The sequence below is a fragment of the Benincasa hispida genome, chromosome 4 (genome assembly GCF_027475165.1).
Source record: "Benincasa hispida cultivar pf3 chromosome 4, pf3_genome.v1.1, whole genome shotgun sequence".
Taxonomy (NCBI): Eukaryota; Viridiplantae; Streptophyta; class Magnoliopsida; order Cucurbitales; family Cucurbitaceae; genus Benincasa; species Benincasa hispida.
In genome coordinates, this window is record NC_143481.1 from 52,288,422 (window position 1) to 52,302,554 (window position 14,133).

The 14,133-nt window shown below is 37.4% G+C and overlaps 1 protein-coding gene across 16 annotated transcripts in view; it reads right to left on the reverse strand.

The window, feature by feature from the left end:
- LOC120075458 (zinc finger CCCH domain-containing protein 1) overlaps positions 1 to 4,174 on the reverse strand; it is a 31,216-nt gene extending 27,042 nt beyond the window's left edge. For 11 of the 16 annotated variants that reach the window (XR_016529170.1, XR_016529167.1, XR_016529162.1 and 8 more), the window contains exons 1-5: positions 3,671 to 4,174; positions 2,706 to 3,529; positions 1,700 to 1,793; positions 782 to 868; positions 437 to 589 (exon numbers count right to left, since the gene is read on the reverse strand). Coding sequence is in view for 4 of the 16 variants with exons in the window: in XM_090312847.1 (XP_090168973.1) it covers positions 741 to 868; positions 1,700 to 1,793; positions 2,706 to 3,529; positions 3,671 to 3,707 (1,083 nt within the window). In the remaining 12 variants the exon portion in view is untranslated. Of the gene's footprint in view, positions 1 to 436; positions 590 to 652; positions 869 to 1,081; positions 1,143 to 1,572; positions 1,794 to 2,705; positions 3,530 to 3,670 lie in introns of those variants that run through there. The other 5 variants (XR_005481338.2, XM_039028868.2, XM_090312847.1 and 2 more) reach the window with 5 other exon arrangements.
- Positions 4,175 to 14,133: the final 9,959 nt, after the last annotated feature.

Genomic DNA, 14,133 nt, shown 5'->3' on the forward strand with positions numbered 1-14,133 from the left:
TGTCCAGGTGTCCTTTCCCTACACTATTAACGCAACCTTCAAGCCATCGCAATCCAAGGTGTCTTCCTCTTTTTTAGCCAACACATAGCACTCAAATTTGCATTTCTTGTGCATCCACCTAACTTGCTTGGAGCCCAATATTTCTCCCCAACAAGCCACATGTCTGGATGATTTAGCATCACCATCGACGCATTCCACACTCTTATGGTCGTAGGCCAAAGTAATGTCATGCATCATGCAATTCTCATTTTATTACAAACCATATATCACTATTATATTATAAGGAATGTGTTTGTTATTCTATTTATGCTGTTATGTTACCAAAATTTCTAAAACCCGTGACTTTCCTAAATCTTTTCAATGTAGGACAAATACACTTATAATATTTTGTCCAAAAAAATAGTGTTAATGTCAATATTTCATACTACAATCGTACCTTGTTTTCAGTGATCTCTTCTTGTGTTGCACACCTTTCATCATCAACTTGTAACCCAATGGGAGAATTCAGGTCGAAGTAGGTCTACACATTGAATGGTTATATAGGAAGTTGACCTTCATCGACGATCCGTCAAATGAAGAGAAAATAAACCTTATTTTTAAAATTCAAAAACAAAAAACAAACCGATTACCCAACCAAAAATACAAGATTATAGATTCAAAAATAAAAATTGAATTGATTACAAAAACAAAAATACAAGATTATATAATTTATAACATACTATCTCACACATTCTTTGATGTTAACAAAAATACAATGACTCATAAAAGAATAAAAAACAACCTCCTGTGCTTAACATATTTGAAAGATGTTTGAGGCAACTTGCATATCTAATCACCAAAGTTATAAACAGACCTTCAATGAGAATATCTGAAATGAGAAATAGAACATCAGAAACCTAGAGTAGATATGAACAGACCATCAACGAGAATAGGACCAATTACAAGTGGAGGTGGTGGAAAAGAAATAACAGATGAAGTTCCTAGCATTATAGTCGCAAAAAATAGGGTACAAGAACAATCTAATCAGAAACAATCACCAAAGTGCAAAATAATTGCAAAGACATTTTCAACACACCCACACCTGCTTTTACAAAGTTCTACAATGGCAGCAGCTTCCTTTTGTTTTCATATTTGTATGATCTCTGGAAAAAGCAAATGAGAAGTAGTAAATACAGACAAAATAATATTCAAGTATAAAACTTGATGCCATCCAGTTCAAAGGCTGGGTGGCGTCCAATACAAACACTTCTGAGTTCAACAAAAACCTGCTTAAAAATCCCTTCAGACCAACTACTTGACTACTATCTCATGAATGTCTAACCGCCAAATGTTATATAGTCAGAGTGGTAGTTTTCAATTTCTAGCTATAGGAGTGCGGGTAGATTTGAAGGATTTCTGGATATTTAAAAAAGATACCATTCAATCCAGAGAGGAACTTTAACAAAAAGAACAGCCGTTTTCTTTTCATCGAAACTACTTCTAAAACTGATCACTCCCATTGGCCGTATTTCAAGAAATAGTATCCAAGCACGTGCTATGATAGGGTATTGATTTTAAGCTTCAAGTAGTAGATATGGGAAACTGGAATCCCTCATTAAAAAAAATAAGAGAAAGATAATCCTGCTACAAATTGAAATGCTGTGGTAAGGGGCCAATGCAGTTCAGGAAGGAAAAAAAAAAAAAAAAACAACTTATTTACTCTGTGCCATCTTTTTGCGTATCTCATGAGCCGTGTTAAAGATTCCGAGCGTAGGCTGGTTGCAAACGAAGCATTTCTTATTCTTTGCATGGTGCTGCAAATTTTTATTTTAAAGAAACATGATTTTAGATTCATTATAAAGACAAGATATGCAAGATGAAATACCAGGAAAAGAGAAAAAAAAATCAAGTGCGTGATGAAGTAGGATGAAATGATCATCTAGAGTGTGCTCTAGAGATACAAATCAAGAACATACTCAGTTTTGCAGTTAAAGAAATGGACTCTAGACATTCAAAGATATTAAATCTACATCAGTGAATCAATCGCCAAAACTTGCAGAAAAATTATCCAAATGCTTCAGCCATCTCACTACATTCCCTATTTACTTTTCCTAACCATGATACATTCTGGGAAAACCTTTAAATTACAAAATATAATTGGAACATATACTGTTCTATAAGAAAACTGAACATAATTGGAAAATCTTCCATAGAAAATATAATGATGGGTCATTGCAACAGTAACAAGCAAGAACAACATGAACAGGTGAGTTTCTTTTTTGAACTCAAGAACACAGTTGTGAAACAAATAGAACAAATCCTGTTCAGGTAAGACCTGGTTGAATAGGTTGAATTAATCTTCAGAATAGTTTTTATAAATGATTTTTCTCTTACTTTAAAAATATCATTTGTTTTTCTTAAAAAACATGTTATTTCTAAATTTCAAAGACATCATAACTTGGTTTATTACTTCAAAAAACATGCTATGGTAAGTCAATGTAAATGAACAAACACGTCAGAAAAAGCATGTAACCAGACAATCATTTCTTTTCTTCAATTTCACAATGAAAAACAATTTCTCAATTTCATTGAAAATATAATATAGATTAATGAGGAAGAATTCTGTAGCAAATTTCAATCTGCCAGAGAAGAAAGGACTTCATGATCAACATATTAAAGACGCCAAGATAATCAAGACATAAGTAAGACCAAGAGAGAGCAACTACCTTTAGTGCACAATGCTCACAGAAGTAATGCTTGCACTTGGTCACAACAGGATCCACAAAAGGCTCGCGACAAATAAAACAAGCGAAGGGCAAGGCATCTTCTTCATCTTCATCACTCTGTTCCGAAGTATCCTCATCCCCATCGTCAGATTTCATAGCTAATTTTCTCTTCCTTGCTTTCTCTACTTCCTCCCATTCCTTTTCCAACTGCCACCCAGACTTGTAATCCCCTCGGTCATGCATAAACTTGCACGCATCTCCATAACCACAATAACCCGTCTCCTTGTAATCCTTGCAAATATCAGGCTGATAATCAAATCTTGCTGAAGCTCTTATATGAGCAGAAGCCCTAAGCGGCCCATGTGCTCCACCAGCTTTTTCACTTGAAATTGTATGTTCCCTTCTGAAGCCAGCCTTGTAATCAACATAAGCATTGACCCCTTTATACAACTTCTCACCACCAGAACTCTTGCCTTTACCCTTCAAAGCCTCCTCAGCTTGCTTCAAAACTCTCTCACGGATGGCTCGTGCATCTCTTGAGAAATCAGTCTCTGTTTCTAGAGTTGCAGTTGCTCTGCTATCATGGTGAACTTGAATTTCCTTTGAAGACTCAAATTGGAAAATTGGTTTATTAGGTTCCGCTGACTCATTAGACAAGGAATTTTTAGAGGGTCCAGAAGAAAAATAAAGCTTGCTTTCAGTTTTGGGGGCTTTCTTCTGATTTAGCAGCAACGAAGTCTCAGTTTTAGAGCCTTCTTCGTCTTCATCAACCGTTCGCTTTCTGATGTTTTTGTTCTTTGTGGGTTTTCTGAAGAAGCTACAAACTGAAGAACAAAAGATTAAAGACGTAAGAGACTGACTACAATTGAAAATTAGATGTACAAAAAAAAAATAACCCGGGATGAAAATGGTGAAATCCATATATACACATTAAAGGAATTGGATGAAACAAAAATCGCTAATACCTTGTTCAGGCGGCTGATTTTCACCTGTATCTGTCATTGTATACGAGAATAAGACCGGCTAGATTAATAGATGCTACGATGAAAAACAAGAAAGAACAAGTTGAATTAACTTATCTTTCAAGCTCTCCAATGATCAAAATGGGTGTCGAAGAATTTTGCACAATTTGAAGGGTTGTGGCTCGGAGTCGCGGCCTGATAAAGGCTGATCAACGCAGATCAAGAGGTCGTACCGCTGTGGGTCTCCTCGTTCGCTGCTGGTCGTTCGAGTATCTATCAAGTCCGCTGCCGCCGGATCTACTTGTCTGCCGGGTGTCCGTCGCGAGTCAGAGTTCGCCGCCGGGATCTGTTTCGTCGTGTCGGCGGGGAGAAGCAAAGAGAAATGCGGAGTCGCTGACTTCAAAGTCGAAATTAGGGTTTTGTATTTTTTTATCCTTGTAATCCCCATTGTAAGCCGTTGGTCGACGAAAGAGTTTATGCGTACGGACTTCTGGAATATTCAATGGCTGAACATTTTTTTTACTATATAAGTAGTCAAATTAAGATTTTATTTGTTGTTATAATTTGTACTCAAATATCCTTTTAATAAATCTAATAGCTTAGCTCAAATGTTAATTTGGATCCCTTGTAGTAGAAGATTTGATCCCCATTTTATAGTTGTTGAACTAAAAAAAATGTTAATATTTTCAATGACTCCATTTACTGGTAATTAACATCGACGATGACAATTAATTCTAGATAAAACCACCTCTGATCTCCTATTTCGCAACAACCATCTGCAGTGACTAGTTTCGATGACTCCCTCTAACAACCTACGTAAGGATCATTCCAACGAGAGTTCATAGTATTTAATAGTTTCTATTATAGTAATTTGACATTAATAGAAACATTTTGAGTATAACAAATCAAACAAACTTATGTATAGAATCACTTTTGAGAAAAATGTACCAAACACAAGAATGTTTCTTTTAATAATTTTTATAAAAAGTTTTTAAAAGAAAATAATTTGTTTCATGGTTCTCATCAAAGTTTAATGCAAGAAAACGGTGTATATTGAAAAAAAAAAACATCAAATTAAACTAGAGAATAAGATATATGGTAACTTAGTTTAGTAAAGTGAGCTCTTCCTCAAAAGACACGTTTGATCGACCATTCTTCTCGAATTGCTTTTGAATGATAACCTATCATCATTTTTTTTTTTTTTTTTGTATCATGCATCAAAGTTGACAGAACATTTTATGTGTTATCGCGATAGTGGCCTGTACTTGGCAACTATCACTTTTAGATATATACTTTTTGTGTAGTATTATCAAGTTGGAGATTTTGGTTGCATGTTTTTACACTTCCAAATATGATGTTTTCTTACTTAATCAATGATGTGAATTTTTAGTCTAATCTCACATATTTTGTGCTTGTTCAACAGTATTTATGCATCCCCAAGATAGAATATAATGTAACTTAAAATCTAACACACTCTTAAAAATTGGTGAAACCTATCATTTGTTTCTATTTAGAAAATATGATGTTTACTGTGCTAGTGCTTATATATGACAAAAAAAAAAGGTTAAACCTTAAACCTAAACCTATAAAGAACTTTATATTCTGCTTAACAGCCCTAATAATTCTAAATAAAAGGCCTAAGATGACATGCATTTCGGCATGTCATCACACCCTTAAACTTAGAATCATGCTTGTCCCCAAGCATGCGTTATACTTAAGAAATTCTAACTCATCTTCCGGCTTCCCTTTGCAATAACCAGCTTCTGATAATATAATTTCCTCATACCTCTAACCATCGCCGCAATGCTCTCCTCCACTTTGGTTGCTTCTTTAAAAAGATCTTCCTAAGTTTAGATCCGGCAAGCCTTTGCTAAAATTTTTTTTATTAATTCACCGCAACTTTGTGTTTAGCTTTTGAGAATACGTTCGTCAAAATAGTTCAAAACTTTTCGATTACTTATTCAAATGCGGCGTTGAATTTGGTTACGCCCTTCGTTTTTACTTACCCTCACGTGTGTCATGCGGGCATCCAACTTCGGTTGCGTTCCATATTCAACTCAACTCTTGTCTTGCTTGATTAGGCTTACACCCGACAGAGGAGTTGTGCTAATGCGTTGATCCTGACAACTTACCTTCGTTTTGGCTTGTCCCTACGTGTGTCATGCGGACATCCAACTACGGGTAAGTGCCTTTCACAACTTAACTCTCATCAACATGGGTTTCCCCATTGCGTTGACAGTGGACTTATTATTCTAAAAAATTCCTTCTCTTCTTTTTTTTTTTTTTTTCAAATGATCGTAATGCAATGAACGCAATTCTCCGAGACCGCTGCCACCCCCAAACTTAGAGGTTGGCAGCGTTCTCACCACAAGGCTAAAAACAAAATTACAGGAATGCGGTAATAAACATTTAAGCAAAGGTTTACACAAAATAAAACTTAAGACTTTCAAAATTTGAAGAAGCTAATAAAAGTAAGGAACGCCTTGCGATGATTAATTAGAATATGCGGTGAATTATACGTACCATCATAGAAACATTGCAAAGGAGCACAATCGGGAAGATATAATTTCAAAAGGATAAGGCATAAAAGATAACAAGAAAAGAACCTTAGGCAGAATAACGCATGCGATCATGCGTTGGAATCCACGCGATCAAAGCCATGCATTGAAGGATGAAAGGAATTCTTCCGTTGTACTGCGCACCAAGGAGACTTATTGTCGCACCTAAAAAGAGCAAACGCACCACAACCAAGGAAGCAGCCATATATCTAAAATAACAATAAAAATAAACTAACTACAAAAGCAAGGTAAAGATAGAGTAGAAGACGTCCCTGGAAAAATAGGAATGTTGTCACCGCAAGGAGTCTTCCATGCAGAAGATTACTCTAAACTGCTCGGGTCAAGGAGCGGACCCTGACCATTGGAACTTCCAGCAATTCTTGAGCGCATGTTGTCCATCATGTGCTTAAAACTGCCTTTAGCTCATGCAACTGATTACCCTTCTACCTTGGGGTCAACATTGGCTTTCAGCGCATCACCTACACTTCAATATTGGTTACAGCCTAGTCGCATAAGCTGTAATACTCCCAATATAAAAAGGTTGCCTACAGAGACACAAAACTCAATAAACAATTAGCTGCCAAGTCCCTGGCAACAGCGCCAAAAACTTGATGACGGGAAATTAGATGTCAATTACTCAACAACTAAAATCCTGTGGACGCAATATGAGATGCATGTCTTTAATGTATGTGTTGATTATCATGCGTCGATAGTCATGCGTTGGAGTGACTATATGTTAATAAATGTATGCGAGGACCAAGCGTCCTGTCACAAGTTTTCTTACGCTCACGCCAAGTATAACGTGAACGCAAGTTTCTCGGGTGATCCGAGGTCGAACTCAGGGACTTGTAGATCGATGAATGCGGCAATGTGCATGCGGCGGTTGAATTTAATGATGGAGAGGTTGCTAAGCTTACACTACTCCTACTCCTAACTAACAGACAATGCAATGAGAATATGAATGAGAGGTAGAAACACGACAACTATTGACATGAAGTAAATGGATGGAAAAATAGATAAAATGTGGAGATGTCTTCATTGCAACCCTTAAGAGTGACCACATGGGCAACCTTAGTCAACGCAAGCTATGGGATCATGCAACACACATTTGAGCCTAATTCTAGGACATATGCGATGTATATGCGAAAGTGCCGAGAAGCCTATGCTAGCCTAAACCCCTATAACCTGCTCACGTGCTTTCGCCGCATGAGCATGATGGCTGCATATCACCATCATATCCTACTTCCTGGACGCATGCAATATCATATCCGTAGGGTGCATACGCTGTGTGATGGCAAACGGAGCTTATTCCTAAGTCTCAATTCTTGCTTATACAAACCTAATCTAGCTCTTCCGAGCATTGATTCTAACCTAGCTCTCTCGAGTCTTTGGTTCTTTCTTTAGACTCTCTCCCGAGTAGTTCTAAAGGTGCAGTGAACGCATACATAAGACAAGGTAACCACATAAACTTGGCTAACGTAAGATTATTCCTATCTCTAGTGAATACTTGCTTACATTACTTAATGGAACCAACCACTTACCCTCCCGGACAGTTAGTTATTGCTGATTCTACTCATGGACAAGCGTGCTACAGCTTCACATTAAGAAAATAAGATTTACTCACACACTCGCACAACGCAAACCTCTCGGTGGTTTGCTACATGCTTCATATCTCTAATCCACATGACTAAGTATGCGATACCCTAGCAATCTTACTAAATGGTGCAATGAAAGTTAAGGATGCTAAGTAAAGAAGATGGAGAGGAAGTCGAAGGAACACAGAAATGCATTGAACACATAATGTATTAATTCCTTAATCACAAAATGTAATACAATACAATAAGAAAAGAAAAGAAATTGAAATGACGGGCTGGAAGCAAGTCATTGCTTCCAGCGGATGTGCATCAAGGCTGCCGGTGGTGCCATGGATGTACGGTGGAGCTGACTCTCTCGAGATCTAGCTCCGGTCGAAGGCTCTAGTCATCACTCGAAATGGAAGAAGGAGATGAAGAACTCTCAAGCTTTCTTCTCACGCATTAGTCTGGATCGCAGGGAAAACTTGGACCTGCCCTAAGATGAACCTCAGGCGAAATCTCTGGATAAGTTGAAATTCTGCTCATCGGCTTCTTTATATAGAGCTTGAATCACCGACAACATTAATGGACTGCTCTGATTCTGACATTCGCGGCACGTTTAGTCCTTTCTGAATCTCTACTGCTAATGGCGTGGTAAGTGAAATGTCAACATCAACTTTTTTATTTTCCCGAGAAATACGTTGATGCGTTCATTCTACCAACCTTGCATTGATCCCACTAGTATGCGTTATCATGTAGTCGCCATCGTTCAGTGACCGCATTCACTTAATACCACAACTTCTACACGATGGCCGCAATCGCTTGACGAGCGCAACTCCCATATGATGGATGCATGCGGCTGATTACCGCAACACCCATGCGTTGATCGAACACGTTTGCCTTTGCGATAGAAATTTTCTCTGTATGTGGTCGTCTATGCGATAGTTCGTCTTCCACGTTTTCGTCCACTTCCTATGTTAGCTACAAAAATAGACAATTGAATGCATAATAACACATAATAATGGGTTACTCGAGATCCTCAATGCTGATCGCCGCAAGCTCATTTTCTCATGAATTCCTAACATAATTGCCGCATATTCTGCTTAACAGCCCTTATAATTCTAAATAAAAGGCCTAAGATGACATGCATTTCTGCATGTCATCACCGGACAACCCCAAATCTTGAAGTGGCGTAAATTATCTTTATGGTCTCTTCATAACTCAAAAGGTGTTTTAGAAACACTTTTCGAGGGAACGTTGTTCAGGATATAACATGCAGTCTGTACTACATAACCCCAAAACAAGTTTGGAAGATGAGCATAACTCATCATAAACTGAACCATATCCAACGATTCTATTTCTCTTTATTTATCTTTGAAGTAGCTCACACATGAAGCAACATCTTGGCCTTGTCTTCTCCTAGCATTAGCTGCAACTCATGCAACTCTTCTCTTTGCATGTTGATCTGCAATATAATGAAGAGATTGGAGTAAAAATCGGGCATGCAATCAAAAGAGTTTTGAGAGAAAATTTGGTTTGAAGAATGGTTCTTCAACAAAGTTGCTGCAGTAAGTTTTTCTCCTTCATCCCTTGATTCAAGCTTGTTTTGAGTCCCACAACTCAATCTAGAGCACCAAGAGAACAGTGGGGATGATTTTGAGGTGGTCTACAACAAGATATAGAGAAGATTGCAGCTAGAGAAGAAGCTTTGAAGAAGTTCTACAAGAGGTATGTCTTGAAACCCATTTTTCTGCAGAAGCATGCTTTATATTATGCCAAAATTAGTAAATTTGAATACTTAGATGATCCTTGTTCTTCCGCTGCTATTGATACAATCCTACAATCACATGTATAATAAACCAATGTTGATGAACTGGGTAAAATTGCCTTAAAAATACAAAATTAAAGCTAACTATTACAAAGACAAAAAGTCACGGGTTCAAACAGGCGAACAGGGTCTTGAACCGTTCGGGCAAAGTATCACGTCTCCAACCATCGTGTGCTAAACTCCCTGCGATTGCCTATATGATAAAACAAACGCTTTGCTCTATCGCTCACCAATGCTCCCAGAGCTAAATGATCGTTTAGCAATTACTACACGAAAGAGTACCTTTTACTAAGCAATGAAGCCTAAGGTACACGATCGCTTAGCGCACTCCGCACAACTCCTACCTTCCACAATCGTCTAAACGACTACGATGCCACGAAGCACCATCGCCTAAGCGATCGTTTAGCTAGCGTCCCTGTATCATATATGCGCGATCGTGTAGGTAATAACTAAGCGATGAGGCTTGCTAACTACATGATCGTCTACCGCGCACCTTTTACTAAATGATGAGCATCACATGCTCCCTCTACGATTGTCTACCTCCAGCGCCTACGCGATCAGGAAACCAATGCTACGTGATAGAGTAAACGATTTACCCCATCGCGTATCATTAGCTAAACGATCGTTTAGTAAATACTACACAATCGTTTAGAAAAATCTAAATGATCGCTTAGTTAAATCCCAACGATCGTTTACCTTCAGCTACATGATACGACCAACGCTTGGTCTTCTTCTTCGTTCAGAACCACATCTCCATGCTTCAAAACTTCATCACGAATGACTCGACTAACTCAAACTCTTTGAATTACAGACTCGATTGCAAAGTTAATTACGCCCAAAAACACGGGGGCCCTTACAAATTAACACTTTGTAATTACATAAAGCTTTAATGAAAGGCAATTAAACCCGAAACATTCATCAGCTTCATCCAAAAATGCATAAAACAATTAACCACAAATGCAGAAACCCACCGTGACTGTGAAATGAAGTTCAAAACAGACTTGTAATTTGAAATATCATAACAATTTGGCTCTAATACCAATTGAAGGAAATCGAATTCAAGATTTCCATGAGCAGCGGAAAATGGATCATTCCAAATTACAATCATGTATGAACATTATAAATTACAGTTGAAATAGAAACAAAAGGTTATGCATTCATTACAGAAATTACAGCATGAAAATACAAATGAACAAGGAAAATGCTACGAACATTTGTAGCCCCGTCTCCACACTCCTTACTCATGAATGCTCGAACGCAGCAACCTCGAACGCTCAAACAACACGACCTCTACATAGCACAAACACCGCACACTCGTCCTCAGCGATCGCCTCGGTAACGAACAACCTCCACAGAACCTCGACGGTGTCGAGTTGAGTATGATACCACCAAGAAGGTTACCTTGGTATTCTCTGTGTGAGAATCTAGAGGTGGCCTCTGTTTGGACTTGGATTGAGGCAGAAGAAGGAGGAGACAATAATCATGTACACGATTGGGTAAGTGGGAGATGGTTGAAACCTATCGTATAGGTCGACACCCAATCGTTTAGCAAAAGCTAAGCGATCATCTAGCAAAAGCTAAGCGACCGTTTAGCTCATCATTTAGTACCGTGTCTGTCGCTTACAAAACACTACACGATCGTTTAGATCGCTCAAGCTATCACTTAGTGAATCCGTATTTACTTGACAACTTCCATGAGATGTTTTTCCGAGAGGGAAAATCTCCAAAATCAATTTTGACCAAAAAACTTACTAAAAATAGGAAAACAATTTTTCTTTTATCTCTCAGTTAATTGGTTATTAGAGAAAAAGATTTAATTATCCAATAATTAATATTATTATAAATATAGTTGATAACCAACTTATCATACTATATTTATAACCTATAGTTTTAATATTTCAACTCATGAAACATATAAACTATAGTTCTTTTTCTATTCTATGACACTTAATATAAATCTCATTTACATTAATCCTCCCTAGATGTATCTCATACATCATACCGATCATATCATATATAATCGAATTACCTCTTGTCAATTTAAACATTTCAAATCAACACCAAGAACCGATCCTCAACTGAATCCATTGAGCTACCAAGGGAACCTTATGGACCTGTAGCTCGAAGCTCCAACGGTATGTGAATAACTGATTAAACTCTTTAGTCACGGGATCCACCATCCGTTAACTGCCAGGCACTCCACTAAAGATCGACAGTTAAACTCTCCTTACCACAGATATATTATGTGTCCATCTTAACCAATCAGCAATACGACAACTTTTCATAGATCGCTCATAAGTATAGCTGGGCCAATAACCGTTACATCTAACTCCTTAAGTACCACTAATCCCTCTAATGAATATAAGTCATAGTCCTACTATGATCGAGTCCTCTCTTCCAAAGAGAAGTTGTGGCCACTATGTTCAAGCTCCAGAATCAGCCCTTAAAGGAGCAATCTCTCTATTATCCCTGCTTCGGGAAAGGGGTGAATTCCATCTTGTAGATTGAGTTCCCAGCTCCCAGATCAAACAAGTCCCCAAAAAGGTAGACATGTTGAGTTGGCAATCTGGCTACTCTTACCCATACTAATCAAAGGACCGCCCTCAAAGGCAAGAGTTCCCAAAATATTGAGGATTGAGGTCGTGTCACCAATGGTCATTTAGGTGAGATGTAAGTCTCTAGTATCAACGACGTTATATACAGAGTCTAGTCATCTCGTGGTCCAAGTCTTATACAAACTCATTGTATAGGACACCCCCGCTCGCTCATCTCCACATGAATGGTCAGGATCTACCATTTGTAGTAGTTTACAACACTTGCAAACCTCTACATAGCGGGCCGTATCCGTAGTGTCACCAGGATCAGGTATCCCACCTTGATCCTTATATTACAGACCTATTTAGGTTATCACTTAAGGCATGATCTATTTGTATATCACATATACATGCTTAAGTTCACATAAGATAACCAATCAACTTTGTTTATTAGATACGATTAAATGTCAGAATTAAGTAATGATTATTTTATTCATCAAACAATGTGTATCTTTACAAAACAATGAGACTCCAGGAGAATTAGGACATCAATCCCAAAGAATTTGACCTTAATCCTGAGCTAACTATGAACTCTTGTTTGTTCAGGATTATCCTTTGATCTGCAAACGGTGAGAGTAGACCAACTGCCTCTGCTCAATAAGCTTCCCATTTTGGTGATAAGACCGAATGAATAGTTGGGGACATAGGGTGTAAGACGGAATTCACTCCTACCCAATTAGGGTTAGTAGAGAGGTTGTTCCCTTTAAGTGTTGATTCTGGGTCTTGAACAAGAGGTCTCACCCTCTCGTTGGCCCAAGAGGGATTCAATTTGTTTATTGGATCAGAAATCAATTGTTTATTAGGGGATCAGTGGGACTTAAGGAATACGAGGTAATTTTGGGAGTAAAACAGAGATTCGACCGAGTTAACTAACTAATCATGGTTATATCGAGTAGACATAATATATCTATAGTGGGGGGAGTTTAGCTATGGACTTTAGTGAAATCACCCATTAGTTAATAAATGAGGGTTAGATTGGTCTAATGAGTTTAGTCGATTAATCTCGGATCGTTGGAGTCCATGATCTGTAGGTCCGCGAGGTCTCTCTACTAGCTCGTAAATGGATTAGCTCTAGAGTAGCATGATAAGTTAATTTGAAGTGTTCAAATTAGAATTAAACGAAATTGGAGAAATAATATTTAAATATAATCTAAATATTTGAAGATGGAATCGTGTAAAATTAATTTAATATTTGTTATTAAATTAATTAGAATTATTTAAATTGTTTAAATAATTATTTATTAATTTTATTAAGAAAATTAATTTATGAAATTAATAATATTTCAATTTTATTAAAAGAATTAATTTATGAAATCAATATTTGAAAAATTGAAAAATAAGGAAAAATACACAAAAATTGGAAAATTGGATTTTTCCATTACTTCTTCAAGTAGCTCACTAACAACCCATCTTCTTAAGTCTTCATTAACTCCAAGCATGAGCTGCATTTCATGAAGTTAATCTCTTTGCATAACTGTCTGCAATATATTGAAGAGATTGGAGTGATTTTGAAGTAAGGCAACCAATCAATTTTTTTGAAAAAATCGAGTGAAGAAAGATGTTCTTCATTTGGGTTGTTGCAGTGAGTTAGTCTCCAAATTTTCTTAATTCAGGCTTATTTTGAGTTCCACTACTCAATCTAGAGCACCAAGAGGATAGTAGGGAAGATCTTGGGGTGGTCTATAATAATATTCAAAGGAGATTTGCCGCTGGAATCAAGATTTTGGAAGTTCTATAAAGGTATGTCATGAAACTCATTTATTTCTGCTGAAGCATGCTTTCTTTTCTGTCGATATTAAATTAATTAGATTGCATTCCAACAACTTCAACATTTAAGAAAGAATCAAAATGGAATTTGATTGAGCTAGGTGCTTGACACCATAGTGGGTTTTCCAACTCTTGGAAAAGCCCA